The 23475-nt window shown below is 34.1% G+C and overlaps 2 protein-coding genes across 2 annotated transcripts; one reads left to right on the top strand and one right to left on the bottom strand.

The window, feature by feature from the left end:
* The first annotated feature begins 1018 nt into the window (after positions 1 to 1018).
* On the top strand, positions 1019 to 2911 carry LOC114190839 (probable protein phosphatase 2C 33). Its single transcript, XM_028079886.1, has 5 exons — positions 1019 to 1827; positions 1920 to 2037; positions 2121 to 2344; positions 2433 to 2791; positions 2899 to 2911. Exons 1-4 carry the CDS (start codon positions 1270 to 1272, stop codon positions 2655 to 2657), a joined length of 1125 nt encoding a protein of 374 aa, XP_027935687.1. The 5' UTR covers positions 1019 to 1269; the 3' UTR covers positions 2658 to 2791; positions 2899 to 2911.
* A 1662-nt stretch (positions 2912 to 4573) lies between these two features.
* LOC114191952 (ATP-dependent DNA helicase 2 subunit KU70) lies at positions 4574 to 22405 on the bottom strand. The gene is made up of 19 exons (XM_028081426.1): positions 22229 to 22405; positions 22061 to 22138; positions 21857 to 21976; positions 21489 to 21603; positions 20666 to 20771; positions 20464 to 20581; positions 20274 to 20360; positions 20096 to 20154; positions 15081 to 15214; positions 14726 to 14769; positions 13770 to 13846; positions 11641 to 11788; positions 8820 to 8881; positions 8265 to 8325; positions 6896 to 6988; positions 6676 to 6796; positions 5574 to 5676; positions 5229 to 5406; positions 4574 to 5050 (listed from the first exon to the last, which is right to left on the bottom strand). Exons 1-19 carry the CDS (start codon positions 22295 to 22297, stop codon positions 4937 to 4939), a joined length of 1887 nt encoding a protein of 628 aa, XP_027937227.1. The 5' UTR covers positions 22298 to 22405; the 3' UTR covers positions 4574 to 4936.
* Between the last annotated feature and the right edge of the window lie 1070 nt (positions 22406 to 23475).

Genomic DNA, 23475 nt, shown 5'->3' with positions numbered 1-23475 from the left:
ACAAATGTGCATAGAGTAAATATAATTATAAATAACATAAGTAATTAAACAAAATAATATGAGAAACATTTTTTTGAACAAAGATAATTAGGAATGTAAGGTTTTTCTTGCTATTTTAATATTTTTCTCTTAGGTAGTGTTTGTTTCGATACTTGAACTATCGGTAAGAATAGATTTTTATTCGTTAAGAGTGTTTGTTTTAGATGATTCAGAAGGATATATGAAAGTAAATGTGAAGGGATAGAGACAAGAATTTAACTTGACATTTTAAAAAAATATAAATGAATGTACACTTCACTTTCAATATTTGATTAACATGACTTCTAGTAGTTGTATGTATTATTGAGGAGAAAACTCCTTAGAGGAAACCATAAACATGAAATATGTTAACAGTTTTGTACATTTCGAAAACTAATACGTTTCTTTAATTCCATTGAGAATAAAAAGTTGTTATAATAATAATAATAAATTGTTGTAATTTTAAATAACAATTTTAATTTTATTTTAATATAATTTTTATTATTTATATTTAAATTTATATCATCTTTATCTTCAAAATAAAATGATAATCACCTAAATTTATTTATTAAAACATTTTTTTTAACTTATCTCAAATCTAATCGAATCATATCATTTATCCTTTAATCTAAATATCAACATAATCCTTTTTTCATTTTCTGATATCCATCCATTCGTTCCTTCTCACATCCACTCTCTAATCCAAATAGAGTCTTTAATCCAAATCCAGTCTTAGAATGTTGGTTGAGATTCACATCTTCAAATTCACGACCACACAAACAAATCAAAAATTTACTTATTTGAATTTCCTTTTTTTTCTAAATTTGATTATTTGTTATTATTATGAATTAAAATAATAATAAAAATGATATATTTGAAATTAGAAAAAGTAAAAAATAGTAAAAAGAAGAATTATCCGAGTGGTAGTAGGAAGGTAATGTAGTTTTAGGTGGATAATGTTCTTTATCTGGATTAGGAAGGCACAACTAACTAACAAACTATGTAACGAACTATTGTAGTTTTAGCAGGATAATCTTCTTTATCTACATTGAATTGTTATAATTGGAAAAGGGTGGGCGAGAGTGGTAGTATAGGGCATGATATGGAAGATGAGGAGATTGACGCTGCAATGAGTTGTTTCTGTGCCAGGGATTAGGATTAGGTTATGTGTGGGCGTTCATTAGGATTGGGAAGAAGGAAGTAGCAGGGAGAAGTGTTGTGTTGTGTTGTGTTGCGTCGGAGTGTGTGAGAATGGGATCGTGCGTCTCCATGGCGGGGGCGCCATCATCGTTGCCTTCGAAGGAAGCCGGTGATGATGAGCCGTGGAGTGCAACAGCATTGTCGGAATATAGGATTGAAATGAGGGTCCACAGAGTTCCTGGCAGATTCTTCTTGAACGCTTCATCGCAGATTGCTTCCCTCTACGGCAAACAAGGCTGCGGAGGGATCAACCAGGATGCAATGCTGGTTTGGGAAAACTTCTGTTCCAATGACGACACCGTTTTATGCGGTGTCTTCGATGGCCACGGACCTAATGGCCATTTGGTTGCAAAGAAACTGAGAGATTCCTTTCCGTTAAAGCTGATGGCACAGTGGAATCCCCCAAAGTCTGACACCGCCAACACCAATACCAATTTCTTTAGCACATCCATCAACGACTTGGAACCTTGTACCGTTGCCCCGACCGACATGGCCAAGCTCAGACAATCCTTTTTCAGAGCTTGCAAGGTGATGGACAGAGACCTCAAACTGCAGAACAAGATCGATTGTTCCTGTAGTGGCTCCACGGCTGTAATCTTGCTGAAGCAGGTGATTATCATATCATATCCCATCCCTTCGCATTTTCTTCATTTTTTCATTCATTCATTCGTTCATTCATTGATTCATCCATACTTTTTAAGGGCCACGACCTCCTTATTGCTAATGTGGGTGACTCCAGAGCTGTGTTGGCTACCCAAGACCGCAATGGTTCCCTCACCGCCGTTCAGTTGACCACTGACCTTAAGCCGGATCTTCCAAGTACCTCTCTCTCTCTCTCTCATCTCTTTATTTATTATTTGCAAGGTGATGATCTTCTTACATTACAGTTTTTCATCCGTCAGGGGAAGCAGAGAGGATAAGGATCTGTAAGGGAAGAGTGTTCGCCCTTAAAAATGAACCGGGGATTTATAGAGTATGGCTGCCCAATGTTAACTCCCCTGGCCTTGCCATGTCAAGGTCTTTTGGAGATTTTTGTCTCAAGGACTTCGGACTCATCTCTGTTCCAGAACTCTCCTATCACCGCCTCACTCACAGGGATCAATTTGTTGTGTTAGCCACAGATGGGGTAATAACTCTTAACTCCCTTTTTTCATTTCTCAAACACATATATAAAGGATTTCTCTTATCATCTACATTCCTTCAAATCTCTTTAGGTATGGGATGTTTTATCAAACCAACAAGTTGTGTCCATTGTGTCATCTAGTCCACGCTCTTCGGCGGCTCGAATGCTGGTTGACGAAGCTGTTCAGGCATGGAAAACCAAGCTTCCCACTTCTAAGGTTGATGATTGCTCTGTAGTTTGTCTCTTCCTTGATTCCAACTCCGACTTAACACGATCAACTACCAACAACGACCGATCAAATGTCGTTGAGCTGTAACCACCACTACTTAGAGTGGAACCTTCACCAAAGTGCCCACAGTATCTACCTTTTATGTCAACCATCACTCTCTTTATTTTGAAGGACTATTTGGCTACATCCCCAATTTCAGAAATACACTCTCATCCTCTAAGGTTTAAATTTTCATTTGTCTCTCCCCAAATAAATCTCTCTCAATTTATATAACAAAATAGTTATATACTACCTATTAACACATGTCACTTGATCTTTTTTGATGCAGTTACAAGGATGAAGAGATGTAATGATGTAAATACATACGGAACACCAAGTATAATTTCATTAAACCTCAGGGGTGTGTGTGCAAAATGACATAATTTATCTTATATTTTTGCATGTACAGGGTAAAGGGATACTACCGTCTTTTTGTTTTTGCTGGAGACCTTTTCCCTATCTGTATATCCGGTAGATCTGAACTTCTGTATATTCAAGTCTCTAGATTTTGTTATGATGTATAGTTCATCCAGTGGGTTGCTTGAAACAAGAGAAATGAAAAGAATAAAAATCTTATTTGATGTTTCTGTTATTTATATTTTACCCTGTTAGTTATATTTTTCCCTTGTTATTTACTTTTTAATTTAAACACGATATTATAGCTCTGAACGTCTTGAGCAAAATGAGTATAACACATCGATATTATAAATTGGACATAGGAGAAATACACTTGATTTGTCATTTTCTGTCTATAATGATGCTGACCGGGTTATGAATCATAATTGGAGTGCTAGTAATTTAACTAAAACGTTTAAGGGTTGTAAGTGTAACACATGTATACTATGATACAACATACCCTAATGCCATGTACTGTCCCCTTGCTCATTCTCTGGTGTGGGTTAAGAGTCAAACGATTCCATTATCAGAAATGTTTTAAAACTTAAAAGGTCCAGCATGGCAACTGAATATTTTTTAGATAACTTTTTAATTACCACATCTAATATTGACTCAATATTTTTAAAACTTTTTTAAATGTGTGGATGTGTTGAACTGAGATTTTCACTTTATTACTTTTTATTTAGTAAATTAGAATTCGCGACTTTATTCGAAGTTAATTAAGTTCTATATAGCTTATCCAAGACCTTCGAAAAATGTCAAAAAAATAAAATATAAGATATAGAAATAAGAACCTTATGAAAATTTTAAAAAGCATATATTAGTTTTATTTATAAATAATACGAAGTGATCTATAAGGATAATATTTCATAATTTTAATAACACTCAAGAAGTGTGTTCTTAGATTAGGTTTATATAATTGCAATCTGTTTTAAATATCTACTTCACATGATCATATTTTATATATTTTCAAGGTAGTATGTCACCGTATCTGATAGTGCATCAGTGGATCATAAACAAAGTTAAAATCCTCAAACATAGTCATCAGAAGAACTTGTAATAGAAGAATTGTAATCAGTGTTCACAGAAGAGGATCACTACACCGCCGGTTAATGCTTCCGACCTGAAAAGTTAAACTGAAGCAAGAGAAAATCGAAACCATGGTACGATCTACTCACAAGATCATGTTAAAATATTTTTTAAAAAATGGTTCAGTATTAATGGTTTTAAGTGAAAGACAAATAAAAAACTTTTCACTGTTCTTCTGTGTACATTAGGGATTTTATCCTGTAATCTATTATACGGCTATTTTATTTTTCTTTTTTGAATTTCTCCACTATTTTTGTTTCTATTAATGGTCTTTCTTTAAAGACAAAGGGTAGAGTTTCTCCATAATGGCTTAAACTCGCAAGGAGGAGAATGGTAGAAAAAATAGAATGCAGAGCATGAACAGCAAACAAACACGTTTTAAAACTTCAATCCCACCAAGCAATTCATCTATATCAACAATATCGCACTGTAGCCCCCTTTTTATGTTACTCATCTTTTAGAGGTCTCTGAAACCTCTCACAAGTAAAATGAGTATAAATATTGCTATTAAAAATCAGGCAACGGAAAAATTCACCTTGTAATAGCCAGCCAGAATATTAATGTCATTTCCTGTTCTATAATTACGCTAATTGGGTTGAGTCATAACTGGAATGCTAGCAATTTAACCAAATCAGGGTTGGATGTCTAATACAGATTATGTCTTCAACCGGTAAACTATGCTACTACATACCCTAATACCATGTACAGATCACTCTTTTATCCAGATAGGTTCAAGAATAAGATATCATCAAAACATTAACTTTAGCAGAACATATGGCCAAGAGTCTTTGGTTCTAGTTATCCATATTGCAAAATCATTAATGGAAACTTTGGCCCCTTGCTCATTTTCCCATGTGGCTTAATATTCGGTTAATTATAACCTCCTTCTTTCCGGACATAGGAAGATTATGTGCGGTAAGATAAAATTTCAACTCCACCACAGTCAAGTCCTTTAACTGCAAAAAAATATCAAATGATTCCACATCAGCAATTTTAAAAGTTAAAGGAAAGAGCCGGCATTGCAAATGAAAATTTTAAGCCATTATTGCAACCCCCACCCCCACACCTGCTTATCCAAAATTTGAACTAAATTTCCACAAATAAGCACTGCATGAAAAAACTTCGAAGGATTACCTTTCCAGTATCAGCAAGCTCGCCCCAATCATATTGTTTACACTCTTTAATTGCAAACTCTACCATTGCTTTTCGTTTCTTTGAGGCTTCAGTTGGCTTCCCAATCTCATTCTCTTCATCATAATTATCCCCATATACCGCGGTTTTGAATTCTTCCGATGCTCTCACCACTCCTGGTCTGCAGGTAACACAAACTGGATTATCACTTCATACTAAACTCTTCATCAGCAAATAGATGAAAGGTCAAAGAGGACAGAACAGGTATACCTTCGTTCAGTTTCATTTTACAGTCTGCAATTCAGACTCAACAAAATGCTCAATTTATTATGAATAACTAGAGCTTACCTGGCCAAGCCTTCCTCGTCAGGTAATGTTTCATCTATCGGTTCTTCAACATCATCCTCTTCCAATGCCAATGCCTCCAGTACAGTATAGTGTCTTTGCAAGGCTGAAGATGAAAATTGCTTATTTTTTACCATCAGGAATCACAATATCTTTTCTTTTTTGTCAAATGGGAATAATAATTAGAGATAAACAAGACACAAACTGCAAGTAGCTAATGATCATACACTATCAAGGAATAAAATCAAAAATAAGTAAACACACACAAAACAGTAAAACGTTATTATCAAGTTAATATATTTCTAAATTTATTGATTTCATTGAGTAAAATTTCAACAAAAGGTCTAATTATTGGGTAAAGCTAATGGAATGGAGTATATAAATGCAATGCTTTTCAACAAAAAAATAATAATAATCTATCAGAGTTGAAGAGATGAAAATGTTGGGGTAGATGGGATGGGTTAAAAAGGATGAATCTGGCATATTAAGGAAAAGATGAGAGATTCTTGCCTTTGGTCATGCAAGGAGAAACCCTCAGAGGCCCAAGTAAGAAAAGCGAGTGAGATAAAAAGATTACCAAAAACAACTTTATGATTCATTGAACAAGCTCTTGATCTTTCCAAAAAAATAATGGTTTTTAAGATATAGCAAAGTGGCTTCATTTGATCAAGGTAACCAACCCCACCAAATGAGAATAAGCTTTTGATGCAATATATCAGGTTCAGGAATAAACTCTTCAATATATACATCATTAATATTTAAAGTCTGGTAACATTTAAAAAACATACAAGATCAGTAGAATATTTCTCCGAGCAAATGAATATTATATTTGGAGAAATTTTGCGTAACACTGCTACTTTTATTCGCCGTCAACCAGTCTTCATATAGAAATAACCAGCATGCTTAATCCTATATCTTTAAGTAAACTGTCCATAATTCAGTCAAGGTGAGTGTTTGTATTTAAGGTTTACTTAATGATGATGACAGAATGCAGCAGATGAGAGAATAAATTACTATAAAACCAATGAAGATTACTAGAAGTATATACAGAGTTGCCAAACACCAAGGAGACGGAGTAAACCAGAGAAAGGAAGAAGAGGCTTACCAGGGTTGGAAATTTGCAATACAGAAAAATCTCTCAAGTCAATATGGTTAATTAAATCAGCTGCCCTTTTTATTTGATCACTACTTGCTTTAGTCACCATCCCACTTGTATCTGAATAACGCTGTAAAAATCATACCCACCAAGATAATTTCTTATTTAAAATTTTCACTGTTTTAGACGTTTAAAGTTTAAACAAAGCCAAAATATTGCAATTTTCTACCTCTTCAACAAGTCTGATGTCATCAGAATATGGAAGATAAATCATCTGCAATCCAGGTGGCTCAATCTGACTACCTGATTGAATAACTTCTTCCTAATAATCATACATGAGGTGAGAATCCCATACAAGCACAATAAATGAATAGTTGAGATTACGATTAGATTGTATTGATTGCAAAAGTTTTATTGAGATCTTTTTAGAATAGATTAAAATTGTGTTAATTCAGGAGTTTGGAACGATTCAAAGTGGAGCGGATCACTGTGTTCTATATATGTTCTTCCAATCTTTGCATTTACTGATTTGTTTATATTGATAACATAATGATTGCATGTTATGATCATGATGGTATTGAATGCCTCAAACAAGAGAGTTTTGCTTCGAATTGAAGTAGCTCAGCAAAGGCAGGCCACGTATGTTCTGAATATTTAGGAGAGTGGCATGTGGATAACGAGTAATTTATTTCTGACAAATATGGTTTTAAATAAGTAATCTCATCTCATGGAGGAGTATACAGCAAAATGTTTTTGAGAGTTACAATGAAAAGGCATACTACCAGGCATGACCCTCACCACATATGGTCACGTGAGTGAAACAACTTCTTCATAAGTTACAATTTTGCAAAGGTATTGTTAAGTCGTCTTAATTGCCATAAACCCTAGCCCATCTTATTTGTCTTCTCTCTAGGGTTGTCTTGCAATCTTGAGGATGGTGATTTAGTCCCAGCTAGAAATATGGCTTAAATATAGCTTATAAAACTTAGGTTATTCTCACCTTACAAGTTAGTTTTAAAGGATTAAGGTAGCTTTACATGTATTTGCCACACTACAAGCATGTAGCCTGGGCATGACGAGAAATGTTGGAAAATCACCTTGACGGTAGCCCACCTCAGTTGTGATCTCTTTCGGTGCAGCACTAATTGTTAGTCTTAAAGGTAGAGATTCAGTCTCATTGATTAAAGATGATACAAATGAAAATTATAAAGCCTAGATTCAGTCGCAACCCCCACAACATGAATCGTTCGAAAACTCGTTTCCACTCCCAAATTAGTGTTGTATTTTTATCATTCATATCGCACTCGGAATCACAATTCTAACAAGAATCACAGCCTGATTTGTGTGTTAAACCAAATTCAGATCTCATGTCGCATGACCCGGTTTAAAGAAATCTTGAGCATAAGCATAAAGATCAATGACTAGGAAGGTATGAGTATACAAAAGAATGCAAGACACTTATAACAACAAAGTTGAGCTCTAAAGTTATTCAGAAGTTTAGAGACAATGCCATCAAACAGCTACGTCACATCAGCTTTTAAGCCAATAAAGCAATCATTCATTATAATGCCAAATTTCTAGCATTGAACATATTGTACCTGTGCAATGAGAGCAACTAATTGAGGGCAAGAGGAACTACCACTAAAAGCAACAGCAAAACTGCAAGAAAAATTAGATAATTACTTTGATTGGTAATTATTAGCATATGCTAGTGTCATTTAATATAGTCATGTTGCAACCACAAAAACTACTATATCAATCATGTAATACAAAATTAGCAATATTACAAGAGGATGCTTTATTTGTCACTTGTTTTTGTCACACTACCGAACTAGATTTCAGTTGCCGCTTTGACAATCCCTCTCTTTCCCTTGTCCAATTAACATTCATGCAACTGCCTCATAAATAGCAAAGATTTCTAGATGTAGAATTTGATTCAACATGCTACCACTTCAAACTCTGATTTGATAATAAGTAACATTTTAGGAAAAAGAAAATGCAGAGATACCCAATTGGAACGCACTTAGAATCAGACTACATTATTTAAGATATTAAATTTTCATAATCGCCAAAAACAAAGAATAAAGATGTTGATGTAGACATGAACAAAGGATGTGAAAGTGCAATTAAAAAAATCCATGAATCAAGGATACCGGTTGAGTTGTATCATGGACCTATGAAGGGCAATGAAAATGCACATGCTGCTGTCTGTACCCTGCAAAGCAAAAAGGCATCACAGAAGATTACTATGAAATAGAAAAAGTGAGAAACATACAAAAAACTAGAGAAGCATGTAAGATAGATTTGGTGCAACTATTATACAGGCCAGCATTTCGAAAAATACCAATAGACCACTAGATACAAATATTTTTTGATTTGTAATGGGGACACTATATGCATCCATTTGATGAGAGCAATTTATTGGTAGCAAAGTCATAGAAACAACTTGCATCAAAACAAGATTTCTGGTGACAAGATGAAGAACGCACATGATCTATGGACCAATGAAAGAAAATCACATTCTACCGAAATTACACATCAAATAGGGATATGACCGACATAGTCCTGATAAAGCTTGAGCAGTTGTTACCTTACTAACCAAATTTGTGAGGCTGATAAGCAAAATTTCTGAAAAGTGAGAACTTCCTTAAATCCTACAAGGACTACATTGATCATATCTCTAGCAGATATGATCTAAACACACCCATAATTGGTAATTTGGACATCTAGAACAAAGACAAATAAATGCTAAGAGTCAAACTTGACCCCTTTTAGAGATGTACATGTTAAACATTCAGTTATTCAACTGGATGTTAACTTTTCTGTTTTCTGCTATGTTTTTGTAACCTCTTTAGAGCCTATGTATGCTCAGCTTGTGTACTCTTTCTGTCATAAAGTCATACAGATTTCACAGATTTGTTGTAAATCCAGTGATTCCTTCGCACTTCCTTTTTGATGATGATAGTGTCTCAGGAACAACCAATCCTGCGCTATAAAGAATGGGAAGTCCAAGATCAAATCTTGCTTTCTTGGCTTCAAACAAACTGTCAAAGTCCTTCTTGTCTGGCGTTCTTGGAGCTGTTCACTTTTATCAGGTGTGGGAACAAATTCATGATCACTTCTTGGCCAAAAACAAGGCCCGTGCTAGACAGCTTCACACTGATCTTGAAGAAGCAGTGTATATGGTCCATCCTCCTGGATTTCAGGTCTCATAAATCTCAGGTCTACAGACTTAATAAAGTCATCTATGGCCTCAAGCAAGCTCCTAGATAGTGGTTTGACAAACTCAACACAACTTTTTTGAGGCATGGTTTTCGTTCTAGTTATGATCATTCCTTATTTACCTATCAACGTAACTCAAAAATTGCTTACATATTGGGGTATGTTGATGATATCATTATCACTTGTACATCTGTCTCTCTTACTTAGCAGCTTACTCACAAATTGCACTCTAGTATTTCTCTCTAGCAGCCGGGTAAACTTGACTATTTTTTGGGAACGGAAATCAACTATCGTTCAAACATGACTGTTGTCATGAATTAAAGTAAATATATTAGAGATCTTTTGCATAAAACTAATTTGATTGACGCTCAACCTATATCATCTCCTATGATCTCATTCTGCAAACTATCTAAAACCAAATCAGATTTATCTTCTGATCCCACTCTGTACAAGCCAGTTATTGGAGCCTTGCAGTATGCTACTCTTACAAGACCTCATATTAGCTAATCCATCAACAAAGTCTGTCAATTCAAATCAAACCCTTTGGATGATCATTGGACAGTGTTAAGGGAATCTTAAAGTATCTTAAGGGCATTATTTCTTATATACTTCATATGCAACCAGCCTCAAGAACTCAACCTTTTCCTATCACAGCCATGAGTGATGTGGACTGGGCCTCTGAGATCGACTACGAAGTTCTACTTCTGGATCTGCAATATTCTTGGGACTTAATCTCATTTTTTGGTGGTCCCACAAGCAGCGTGTCATTGCAGGATCAAAGACTGAAGTTGAGTATCGCAAATCTTCTTCAAAAATTCTCAAGATTCAAGATCTTTTGAAAGAACCATCTATTTCTTTCTCCACTCCTATCATGGTATGCGACTATCAAGTGTTGTTGCTATAGCACACTATCCTGTTTGTCACACGAGAACGAAGCATATAGAGATTGATGTCTTTTGTGTTCTTGACCAAGTGTTATCCAAACAAAACAACTTGAAGTTTATAATTTTCCTAGCTTGGATCAGTGGACAGATGTTCTTACCGAGCCTCTTCCTTCTGACCATTTTGAACTTCTTAGGCACAAACTCAATGTGCAGGTTTGTCTACAAAATTCCCTCACCTTGAGTTTGATGGCGTAATAAACAAACATATAAAACATTCAGTTATTCAACTGGATGTTAGCTTTTCTGTTTTCTGTTATGTTTTTGTAACCTCTTTAGAGCCTGTATATGATCAGCTTGTGTAATCTTTCTGTTTTAAGTGAAATAACATTCAGTCCTCCTTTTGTTAAGTTTTTCTCTATTTTTTCTTCGTATAGAAAATCGGATAACCCATAACCATATTGTAAGGTGAGAACTACCAAACCTTAGACAGCAAGGACTATATATGAAAAGTACCCAAACCTTGTATAAAATAAGGATTATATGTCAGAATTTCCGTTTTTCTGTCTTTTTAACTGATCATACCATCTATTAATATTACAAAGATATTCACAGCCATAAATTGCAGTATCGGCCCAATTATTCCAATTCCTATAATTAGGTAATCTAATGAATACACGGATTTCTAATTTAAAATAGACAGATTAGCCAGATTTCTAATTGTTTATTGACAATGTTGAGGTCTCATGTCAAATCTATATGAGCAATACAGTGTCAATCAGCACCAAGCACAAAAAGTTACATTTAAAATCCAACATTATGCATAACTAAAGATGCCATCAACAGTTCATATGAGACAAAAACCAGTAACCTCATGACTAGGATAAAGGAAAGTTGATGGCTTCAAGTTGTAATAATCTCTCAAGCAACTCAGTGGCTTGAACCCTAAAAGATTAAGCTGTCCGGTTGAAATTCTTTTAACTTCAGATAGTTGCTCCATCGAAAATATAACATTCTGGCTGAAAAAATAAATAAAATTATAATTAGAAAGAAAAGGAAACAACAGGATCTCAAGAAATAGAATAAGGGCATCTGAAGTATTTTTACAGGCATGCAAATAGAAATTTCATGTCAACCAGTCCAACAAAGCGATGCTTCCACAAATTTTCGGAGTTGCTTTGTACACTGTATATCCTACAGCTGGACTATGGTTGGTTATTCTAATCCCCTTTAAAAGCTGCAACTCTGCATCCATTTCAAACTACAAAAAAACTTCCACCTTTCTAAAATTATGGTCTCAATTTTAAATAAAAAACAACCACAAGAACATAATTTCCAGAAATTAAGTGAAAAAACACCAACTTTTCGACAACCAACTAAGCTTAGGTAGACCTGGGTAATGTTTGATCCCTTTTCTATTTTTCTTTTTTCAATTTAGTATATTTCACTTAGCATTACAGAAAAGACCACTTTATTTTCATTATTTCTTTAAAAATCCTAAAAATGAGAAACAAAATCAAAGAAAGATAATATTTAACATGTCACTTGAAAATGGAAACAGAACCAAAAAAAAAAACTAAGCCTTTTATTCAATCAACTAACACCAATTTCATTTTGTCAGTGACAGCTAGCTAGCTTAGTTTTGGCAGGCACCAAAAAGGGTTTGGTGATGGGGAAAACCCTTAATCCAGTTTAATTTTAGTCTACATAGAAGGAGATTGACAGAAGAGATGTTCTTATTCTTGATGATCACTGTGTTCTATAATTACTATCATCCAAAAACCAGATAGCAGACCATCCCCCAACCTCTCTGCAACTAGTGGCTTTTCTTTTAAGAACATACCCTCTCCTTAATCAAGCAAAAACATCTCAACAAGCATGATGATACATTACTACTCTTCCCTAGCACCACAGAAGAACACCTAAAAGTTTTCACCACCAAATCAGCAACCTCAACACGGATATAATAATTGTAAATGGAATTAAAGGTATTGGTGAACAAACCCAACTGAATATAACCAATGATAAATGGTCAACCATACAGCAAACCACCCTTCCAGCTACTCAAGTTCATAGATACCTTCTGAAGCACTGAATCCCAAAAATGAAAAATCCAATGCACTAAAACTCCCCCAAAAAAAATGTGATGATATTATTCACCCGTATATTTTCAAAAACTAAACAAAACAACCTAACATCTTCCTTCAAAAACATATTTGTCCCAGAACAAATAACTGGATATGTCGAGATCCCAAAAACTCCTGTTCTCAACAATGATAGCAATGCCTCATATGGTAGTTAATATAAGTTGTCAAAACAAATCTATATAGAAAAAATTGAAGTCCAGAAAATTGTCCAAACATGCAAACTAAATACAGATGAAAGCATAAAATGCATACTTTTTAACGTAAGAGTCTCTCTGAACAAGTGGCTCTTTTTAGAGAACCTAAACTTTCCTTAATCCAGCAAAAACCTCTTGACAACCATGATGCTACATTACTACTCCTTCCTAGCACTGCAGAACAATTCCTAAAACTTCTCACCATCAAATCAGCCACTTCAATTGGGATCTCCTAATTCTAAATGGATCAGAAGGTATTGCCGAACAAACCGAACTGAATATAAGCAACAATACATGGCCAACTACACAAAAAAAGCATCCTTCCAACTACTGCCGTTCTAAGATATCTTTGGAAGCCTTGAATCACAAAAATGAAAAAGCCCAAGCATTATCACTCAATAAAGATTGCAATGATACTTTCACCCCTATATTTTCAGAAACTAAACCATCTCACATCCTCCTTCAGTGACAGATTTGTCCCAGAACAAGTAACTGGCTATGATCGGATCCCAAAAACTCCTTTTCTCAGCAACGATAGCAATGCCCCATATAGTACAGTTAATATCATTTGTCAAATCAAATCCAAATAGAAAAAATTGAAGTGAAGAAAATTGTCCAAACATTAAAATTAAAAACAAATGGAAGTATAAAATGCATACTTTTTATAACGTAAAAACTCTTCAGTAGGTTCTTCCACCACTGCACCAGTATCAACACAAACGAAAGTTCTTTCAATCTGCATCATCAAACCAGTTTACAATTATGTTATACAGCTCTAAGAGCACTCAGCATTATGGTTTGACTAAAAGAATATAACCAATGGGAATTCAAGAACGTTGTTATTCCACAGATAAAATCATGTAACAAAAAAGGGAATGATTATAGAACACTAACAACAAGAAAAATAAGGCAGCAATTTAATTGCAGTAGCTTGATTTTCATGAAACTACCAGGAAGTCATAGAAAAAGTCCATAGAAAAATGAGGCTGCAATTTATTTGCAGTAAGAAACTACCAGGAAGTCAAAAAAGTCCATACACATTCTTTCTCCAAAGTAATGATAATAGTACACAAATGAATTTTAGAAAGCAGACTGATAGGATACGTCCTCCTACTACAAAGGTTTATGAAAGAAGAAATAAAGGAAATGGGAATTGAGCTATGTGACATAATTAAGTAGTTGGGAGTCAGTTACCATGACAGTAGAGCTAGCTAAAGAATAAGGGAGATTTGTAGAAATGCTTTTGGGGTATAGGGAAAAATGGAGGAAAAAAATTATGTGGGAGGATGCTGAACCCTTGAAGAGCCAGAGTTATTGTTTCTGTAATACTTTTCATTCACAGAAATATACGGTTTTGTCTGTTTTATCTCTGTAAACTTCATCTTCTATAAGTCTTCTGATCCAGTTTCCATACTCACCTATATCTTTCTTGGCAATCTATATACAATAGTTATGGATACGAGGATCATGTCCAATTTCAATAGGGAACATCATTTCATTGTTATGTAAATTCTACAAACAGAACAATATGAGTAAATTCTCAAATTTAAATTGTAACATTATACCATTCCCTGGAAATAGACTATTTTCAAATTTAGATTATCAAATTAATCACCTTCAGAGGACGATTAGTAACAGAATCAAGCCATGTGATAGCTCCTACACATCAAAAGCATGGAGTGTCATTAATTTAGGACAAGCTGAATATGTATAACCTATAATTTTCCAAGTTAAAAACTAAAGGAACCAATGAAAAAGCTTGCAGAGGCCACACTGGACATAACAAAATACTAGAACAATGAAAATGAATTATGCAAAAAATACCTTCTAAAGCAGAAAATGTATACAGTATAAATAAATTTCCAAGCTAAAAAACTTAGAAAGGACCAATGCAAAACAGGACAAAATAAAACAAAAAACACAAAACAAAATAATAACTTTTATAAGAGAAAGTGCCGTGAAATTCTTACCTGGGGCAGTGGGACGAACTAAAGCATAAGAGTTAAGTTCTATGGATATCCCATTAACTATGGTGAATTTAAGTCTTTTGACGATGCGCTTCTTAAACATGCGTTTTGTTAACTGATTTTTCATATACTCCAATCTGAAAGTCAAACACAAAAATTGAAAAAACCGAGACTTAAATTGAACTGCGCTTCAATAAACAATAACTTCTAATGTTAATCTAACTTTTAATTATTAGTTGCTCAACATCACAATCTCATTAAAAATATATAAATAATATTACAAAAACGTGAGCAGTTTTGTTCAGTGAATAAATAATTTCAAGAAATTCTACATGTTCATCCATTAAATAATTGAGACATAGAGCCTGTTTCCACATTGATATGTGGTTCACATTAATTAATTCCACCTCTTTTATTGGGGAAATACAAGTAAACTATAGAAAGATACCGATACACGCACCAATCATATAATCATATAGAAGTGTCCCTGATAATAAATTGGAGGATCAGCACCATAATGTCTGGTAATAAACCATGACTGTAAATAAATAACAAATCATATGCACCTGAAACCTACTTAATCATTTAGCTGACAGTTTTTTTATCATCTAAGTCTAACTATTTGATTTTATCGTTAACATCAATGTTTCTGCCATAACCCATTATGGCTTCCAATATATTTTCATAAAGGATGTTTGGGTTTCCTATATTTTTCATTATCCAATATTGATAACACTAATTGCATTTCAATAGATACAAACCTCAATTTCATTGAATCAAATAGTTTCTAAGGCATACATTTGACTATTTCTACTATTTTTTAATATTCTTATTTACTATTTACTATTTCCACATGCAAGCATCTAACTCTTGATCTCAAGTGTTGAAACACAAAAACTATTTGGTACTTTTTTTTTATATTTATGCAATTATTGTTTCTTTCTTTATATATTATATTGAAGAAAAGAACATATGTTAACCAATGGGGATGGGAAAACATTACATATTGATATGGGGATGAATTTTTACTTCGAGGATAGGCATGGGTCTACTCTTCTTAGCAAAACTTCTAGTTATTTCCACACATGTTCAAACTACCTACGGTAAGATTCTACCATCTTGTTTGCTACTTGTGAAAATTGATGGGTTTATATATTTTTTTCATATGGTTTGGTTATAATCATTGAGAGATTATGGATCTATATATATGACATTGATCTTACACATTTAAGACATTTAACACCACTTTTACCTCAAAACCTTAAGGCAATGGTGTTATGGACCTTTATTCTTATATAGTGTTTAACTTTGTCTATTTTATCTAATGTGGGACTTTGACTCACACTTGGACTATTCCCAACAATCTCCCCTCAAGGGTGAGTCCTTTTCTTTTTCTTTCATATGGTATATTTCCCTTCAGGCGTATGGTAACCCCTTTTTGGTTATGGTTATGTGGTCAATCACTTCTGGTGACCCCTTTTTTTTGTTATGGTTATGCGGTTAGTCACTCCGAACCCATCAGCTCTGATACCACTGATGAGTTTATATATTTTTTCATATGGTTTGGTTATAATCATTGAGAGATTGTGGTTCTATATATATGACATTGGTCTTACACATATAAGGCATTTGACACTACTTTTACCCAAAAACCTTAAGATAATGGTTTTATGGGCCTTTATTCTTATATAGTGTTTAACTTTGTCTATTCTATCCAATGTGAGACTTTGACTCACACTTGGACTATTCCCAACAAAAATCATGCTTCTCAATATATATTGTAGGAAGTCCTTTATTTTATCTTCGCAATAATTTTTATTTTTTATTATAGGTGTCTTCTACTATTAATACTAGGATTATGTATTTAAAAACAATCCCATAATTGAAGGGATTTGTTTCCTTAGAAATAGCTCTCTATATTTCCTAAAATAACCAGCAGGCTCATTTAGGTCCAATGGACTCATTATTGAAATATAAGAGAAATATATCACTCTTTCTAAATTTGAGACTACTATATAGGGGAATTGTTGGGCACTTAAGCCTGCATGTAAATACTCCTAGAACAGTGTTCTCCAGCAGTCATGCACTGTTATTTCTGTTGAGTGACTTTTCTGATGGTGCACTCTCTGCTGCACGACTGCATCTCATCCGTCAACTTTTCAGTTTCATTCTCTTGTGAGTATGCATACCTAATGGTTGTAACACAGATAGGACTGATACCTGGTTGAATAGGAATCAAATGGCCACTAGACCTCCTAGAAGGCAGACCCTTTGGCTCTTCAAATACTACCACAAACGCCAATTAGCAACTCTTTCAATTCTTGTTTTTTCCTGGTTATGTTGGTAACTGATTCATGTGATAAGGCTGATCTAACTTCTTCGGAGATAGTGTGTGCACACCATAAAATCAAAAATACAGCACAATCAAAAGCCCTTGGAAATTAGCTCATGCTGCTTCAGTAAGGCTTTTGGAGATACCTCGTTCCTATCTTGGGAACGAACCCCATCCAGCCATGCCTACTGTGCTGATTAAAGGTCATAGTAATTTTTTAGAGAGAGCCTTCCAATTTACCTTCATGTCTCCAAATGTCACCGACCATGAAATACCCAATACAATGTCCCTGCTGACACAAGGAAGTAGGTGAAAATCTTCAACCACTACAATCCCCTCCAGTTGCTTACAAAGCCCACTTGACTTTCTAATGTCCATCACCCAATCTGACTGTGAATAAATTCAAGAGTCCCCTCAACAAGTATCTTCAGAACCATAGCTAAGTCATGAAGCTCAGCTAGGAATGGGTCCACAGTCAACCATCACTACTACAGTCTTCTTTGTCACTACTCCTTACAACATCAGAGTGTTTGGCTGAGTAAAGCCTCCCATTGAGTACTAAATTCAATAGGTGGTGCTCCATCACAACTAACTACAGTTCTATATCCTCCTTTTTTTCTGCTCCTTTGTCCCCTATATTCTTCTTGTAATAGTTCTCTTCTTCCACCATACTCTAAATTGTCATTACAAACACCGGAGAAAATCTCCAAACTGTTGGGCACATAGAAAACACATGTCTGTGTCCGTCCATATATGTACCACTGGTATGATAGGTTACACACTCCTCTATCATGTTGCTCCTACTCATTGTAGTAAGTATCGTACGATTCGCGATACGAATTGTACGAAACGATACGATACAGGTGCATGGCGATACGAATCGCATGTTGTATCGTTTATGTTCATGAATCGTGTTCGATACGATACGATACAGGCCTGAATCGTACGAATCGCGATTCGAAACGCGATACGGGTTGAAATTGGTTTCTGAATTGGGTCAGGTCGACCCACCCATTTGAAACCCTAATTTTTTTTTCCCTTCTGTATTTTGGCGCGCTGATTCAGGTCATCTCCTTCACGTTGCCTACTCCCCTCGTCTCTCTTCTCTTCTCTCCTTGCTCGGACAAAGAAAGATGTCATTCCTTGGTGGGACATCTTGATGAAACAACTTATTTTTTGGATTGCTATAATATAGATTTTTTGTAGAAGCATATAGCCATAGTTAAAGGAAACTTATGCAACAACCACATTGTTTTTTGAAGGCTATGTTGCTGAAATTGTGAAATAATGTGGCATATACACATGTATACAATCACTCTATTTCACTATGAGGTTATTTTGTTCTTAATTGTCTCTTTGCATATTTTTATATCTTATATATTTAAGTATATGTTACATTTTTATAATGTTTTAAAATGTTTATGAATCGTACGATTCACGATTCAAAATTTAGGCTCTCCGATACACGATACGATTCACGATTCAACTACCATGCTCTTACTGCACGCAGTTGTTTCAATTGGAGCGATAGTTTACTGGAGAAATGTGCTCTGTGTTGGATCCGAGCATGGTAATGGGTTGTAAGTTGGTTGTTCTCCTCTCAACCTGAGTCCAATGTCACGGATCACATAACTCTGCTCCAAGCTCCCATTACCAACTCCTATCTTATCACAATACATCCCCTCTTTGATTTATATTTGATATATAATTCACAAACGGATCTGATGGGGATCAAGCAATAAGCATTGGGCCGGAAGAAAGGATTGTCCAAGAAGCATCCACAAAGCCCAAAGAGTGGATTGTTTACAAAAGAAAAGGGAAAAAATGAGCTGGCAAAAAAATTAGTTATAGAGAGAGAATAGAATCCCTTTTATTAAGGAGTACGAGAGTATGGGAAAGGAGGAGGAGGATTGACGTATTATGGTTGGACCGAGTAGTTGTTACGCTACTCTGTAAGGAGTTGTTGCTCTGGGGTATTAGAAGGAAGTATCCTTTCTAGTGCATGTTGTTCTTTTTGCCGATTTCGGCGATAAATAATACTATTCCCGTATCTATTCCACCTTTACCTAGTTCTTTTTCTATCTTTATATTATTTGATTGTGGCGGTCTGCATCAGGATCATTAGAATGTTGTTGATTTTCAGGACCCTCCCGCACAGGAAACTCCCAAAACTAAAACTCAACCTAAATTATCCCCATCTCCCCACCCCTAAAACTAAACCCTAAGCTCTTACCTTAAATTGAATTGAGAAGAATGTATACAAGTTTCTAACACCGACTGAAAATAAAACAACAGCCGGTAGGAATTGTACCCTCCAGGTTGTTGCCTTGATTCATCCGGGGCTTTTACTCTCCTCTTAATAACATTACCTTTTTATTTTATATATTCAGCATAAGTTATTACAATAATCCAACTCCAGAATAGATGCATTGCAAAACAAAACAGAACTCGGAACCAGAATTGTGCAATTGTTTAAGAACACTTGCTGACACCTCTGTAATTTATAAGCTTATGAAAAGTAAACCATTATTATGAACAAAATACAGGAAAAAAGTTCAAGCTCACTACCCCAACTAAGCAACAATTTATGTGCCAGAATTCAGAAGCATACATGTAAAACTAAAATGCCCAATTTCAATAACACGAGAGGAATAAGTCAGAGAACATCATAAATAGAAGGTCATACTTCTTTCCTGCTTCTGGCATAAAGTCAACAAGATCATCTCCTTCCAACCCAATCAAATCCTAAAAGGCATACAATTGACAAGAAAGCATGGAAAAATTATATAATCAGGATTGGTTTAGAGAAGAAATTTGGGGAGGGGGAAGCATAACAAATATATATAATAAATGTGCAAACATACAGCATAGAATTGAGATATTTTGAACACTTCATCGGTGGTGCAACTCAAGGGAAGAAGTTCAATAGAAATTCCAAGATCCTGTGCATCCTTAACAAACCAAAAAAAAAAAGTAATTATGAACCACTAGCATTCTTCAAACCTTATGGTTTTACCATCTATGCTATAAACAAAAGCATATGTTAATGGGTACTTTAGCTCTCTGCCGGGTCATTCTTATCATATCTGATTTTGCTGCCCCTTTGATACTACCAAAAGGATCATCATCATTTGTGAACAGAAGTATGCGTTTGTCAACTGTCTTTGCTGACCTGGTATAAATGTTTCCAATTATCAGTAACCAATACTCACATAAAAAAACTGTATGTAATGTGTGTCCATAGCCAATATAATACCCTTTACGAAGAAGTGCCTGAGCTGCCCAAATAGCATTGTACAGAGAATTTTCTCGAGTATCAGACACAATGCCATGCTGACTTCCAATGTGCTTTGAAAATGACTCTAGAGAAGATTGAAACAAACTATAGCCTCAGAATTATATAGTACATAATACACAAAACAAGACAGAATCTGAATAAGAAATTAATCCTATAAATGTATAATTCTCCATATCATACACTACATAGCAGTTCAGAAACTTACAAAAGCATTACATAAAGCTTATAAGGATTGAAAAAAGATAAAACATATACACTAATAATGTGTGTGTATCATGAGTTATTAGCAGACATAACCAGTGTAATCATAGGCTTCATTAAATTCACTACTTTACTTTTTCTTCAAAGTCGCATCCTCTCTCTAATTTACTCTGTCAATCATCAGAGTCAGAACAAAACTATTATATTATCCAAAAAAATGTCAAACCCTGGTTACAGATTCAAAAAATAAATTAAAACAGCAACAAGCAGCAACAGAAGTAACAAAACTTCAAAAGAAGGAAATTGGAATCAGGTAAACAATATTTTGCCCATGTTTGTACAATATCCTGCAGTATTTCATCTCGTCAGTTTGAAAACCAGTTAGTCAGCAAGCTAAAACTTAAATCATCTAGTCAGTGCTTGATGTGACAAAAATTAACAAATTTAACAAAAATACTACACCAAGTTCAATGGCATCTCTTATGAAAAGTAAATGAGTACAAGGTGGTTTAGGATAAATAAAGTCCACTAAAATGGTTCTCTATATCCACCACCACAACTGGAAAGCCCAAAAACTTACCCTCCAACTGTTCAAATTCTTTTATGAACCTTGCTGTTGGCCTGTCTAGAAACTCTCTTTCAGGAACATTAAATACATAAACGCCGTTTAAGTCTTGTAAATTCTTCTTCTCCCTCTGAAATAACAAATGGATTAAATAAGAGAGAGTGGAAAACTAGGTACACTGAATTAGAGTTTAGCCTTAGTAATATGCGCAATTGCCATCACATATTACTGAGGTAGCAAGGAGAAGAAATAATTATAATTGAGTTTTAAGATTTACCAAACTGAAAATAAGAAACCTAAACTTCTAATTTGTAATTTGTACCACACGTAAGAATCAAACCAAGTTTTGTGCAAGAAGCAAGAAGTGATGAGCAAACACTTACAGTATTGAAGAAGCATATGGCAACTTGGTCGTAGGAGTTGCTAATGATCTGAGTCTTCAATGCTTGATATATACAAGAGATGGCAATGTGGAAGTGAGATTCAAGCTCGTAGTCTTCTTGCTGCGGTAGCCATGGATAGTCAGTTTCTCATAGGCAAGAGAGTGAAAGGATCAAACGAAATAAATGAATGGAGAGAAAAGTAACCTCGGAACAATAGGTTTTGAACATTTTAGGTGAAGCATCGACCAAGTAAACCACGTATTCTTTGCTCGACTCATCTTTCTGATAAAAGGGGTTTCTTCTTAGTTGACATTTGAACAGAACACAACAGAACATAAAGAAAGGAAAAAAAGAAAAGAGAAAGTAATTTACAAGGACCGAGGCTTCAGCTTCGGTGTGGTCTTCGTCGTCTTTGAAGATATCATCAGCGTCCAACTCCATCTTGCACTGCCGTTTCGCTTCTCTTCTATTCTCAACTGTAATCAGCAAATCGAATTGAAACCCTTTTATCTCTCTCAAACACGCGCCCAAAACTTCATGGACCGTGGTTCTTGAAATTCATTCTATATTATTATTGTTTTAAATTACTTGTAGTTGCCGTTATTAAAAAAATATTTCATCTTCACAAATTTAACATGCATTTAATAAAATTTGTGTTATTTAATGTGTGAAATATATTTTTTTATACTATATTTTAAAATATTAAAAAATATTTAAATTGTATAATTTAGAATATAAATTTTATATTTTAAATTATATCTAGATTATATATTTTTAAATATAAAATAAATTTAGGATTGTACATTTAAAATACAAAATTTACATTTTAAATTAATACAAAATTATTGGGTGCAAAAAAAAATATATGAAAATGCATAATGAAATATCTAGAATTTTTTATTTTAATATTAACCAAAAACCAAATTACCTTATAATTGGTTTGATTAAAGTTTCTAAAAAGTAAAACATCAAATTGAATTGAACAAGGTAAGTAGATATGTATATAATTTAACTATTATATTTTAATTAATCACGAAAAACTTCATGTGCCAAATTAATTGAAAAAGATAAAATTCCAAAATAGATATGATAAAACTAAAATTGAAAAAAAAAATATCATAGAACAAGTATGTCAGTCAAATACGAATTATTTTTTAACCTTTATGTTAAATTATAACTGATAAAAAATAAGTAAGTGATAAGGGAGACCAAGAATGAACAACAAGTGACTGGAGATGAGAAACTGTGACAGAGAGGAAAAAATCGTTACCAAATATAAAAAATAGAGAGAGAAGATGAGAGGATAATGAAGATGACACAAGAATGACAGTAATATAGGAAGATAAATAAGAGTCAATTAATTTACCACTCAGATTAATTACTTTATTTGGATTTTTATTTATGGTACAATTAATTAGTGTAAAAAATATACAGTTGAAACAAAATATAAAATAAATTATAATTATTGAAATAAAAAAATATTAATAAATTCTAAAATATATTTATAAAAAAGCAACTAAAGAAATATATAAGTTTTATAATTCTTCTTCAAAATTTTAATTCAGTTTAGTCTTCTAATTTATAAGTGTGCGTATATTTAATTCTTTTAATCTTGTTAA

Source organism: Vigna unguiculata, chromosome 7, assembly GCF_004118075.2.
Source record: "Vigna unguiculata cultivar IT97K-499-35 chromosome 7, ASM411807v1, whole genome shotgun sequence".
Taxonomy (NCBI): Eukaryota; Viridiplantae; Streptophyta; class Magnoliopsida; order Fabales; family Fabaceae; genus Vigna; species Vigna unguiculata.
Note: the sequence above shows the minus strand (reverse complement) of the source record. Positions and strands in the feature narration are given on the sequence as shown.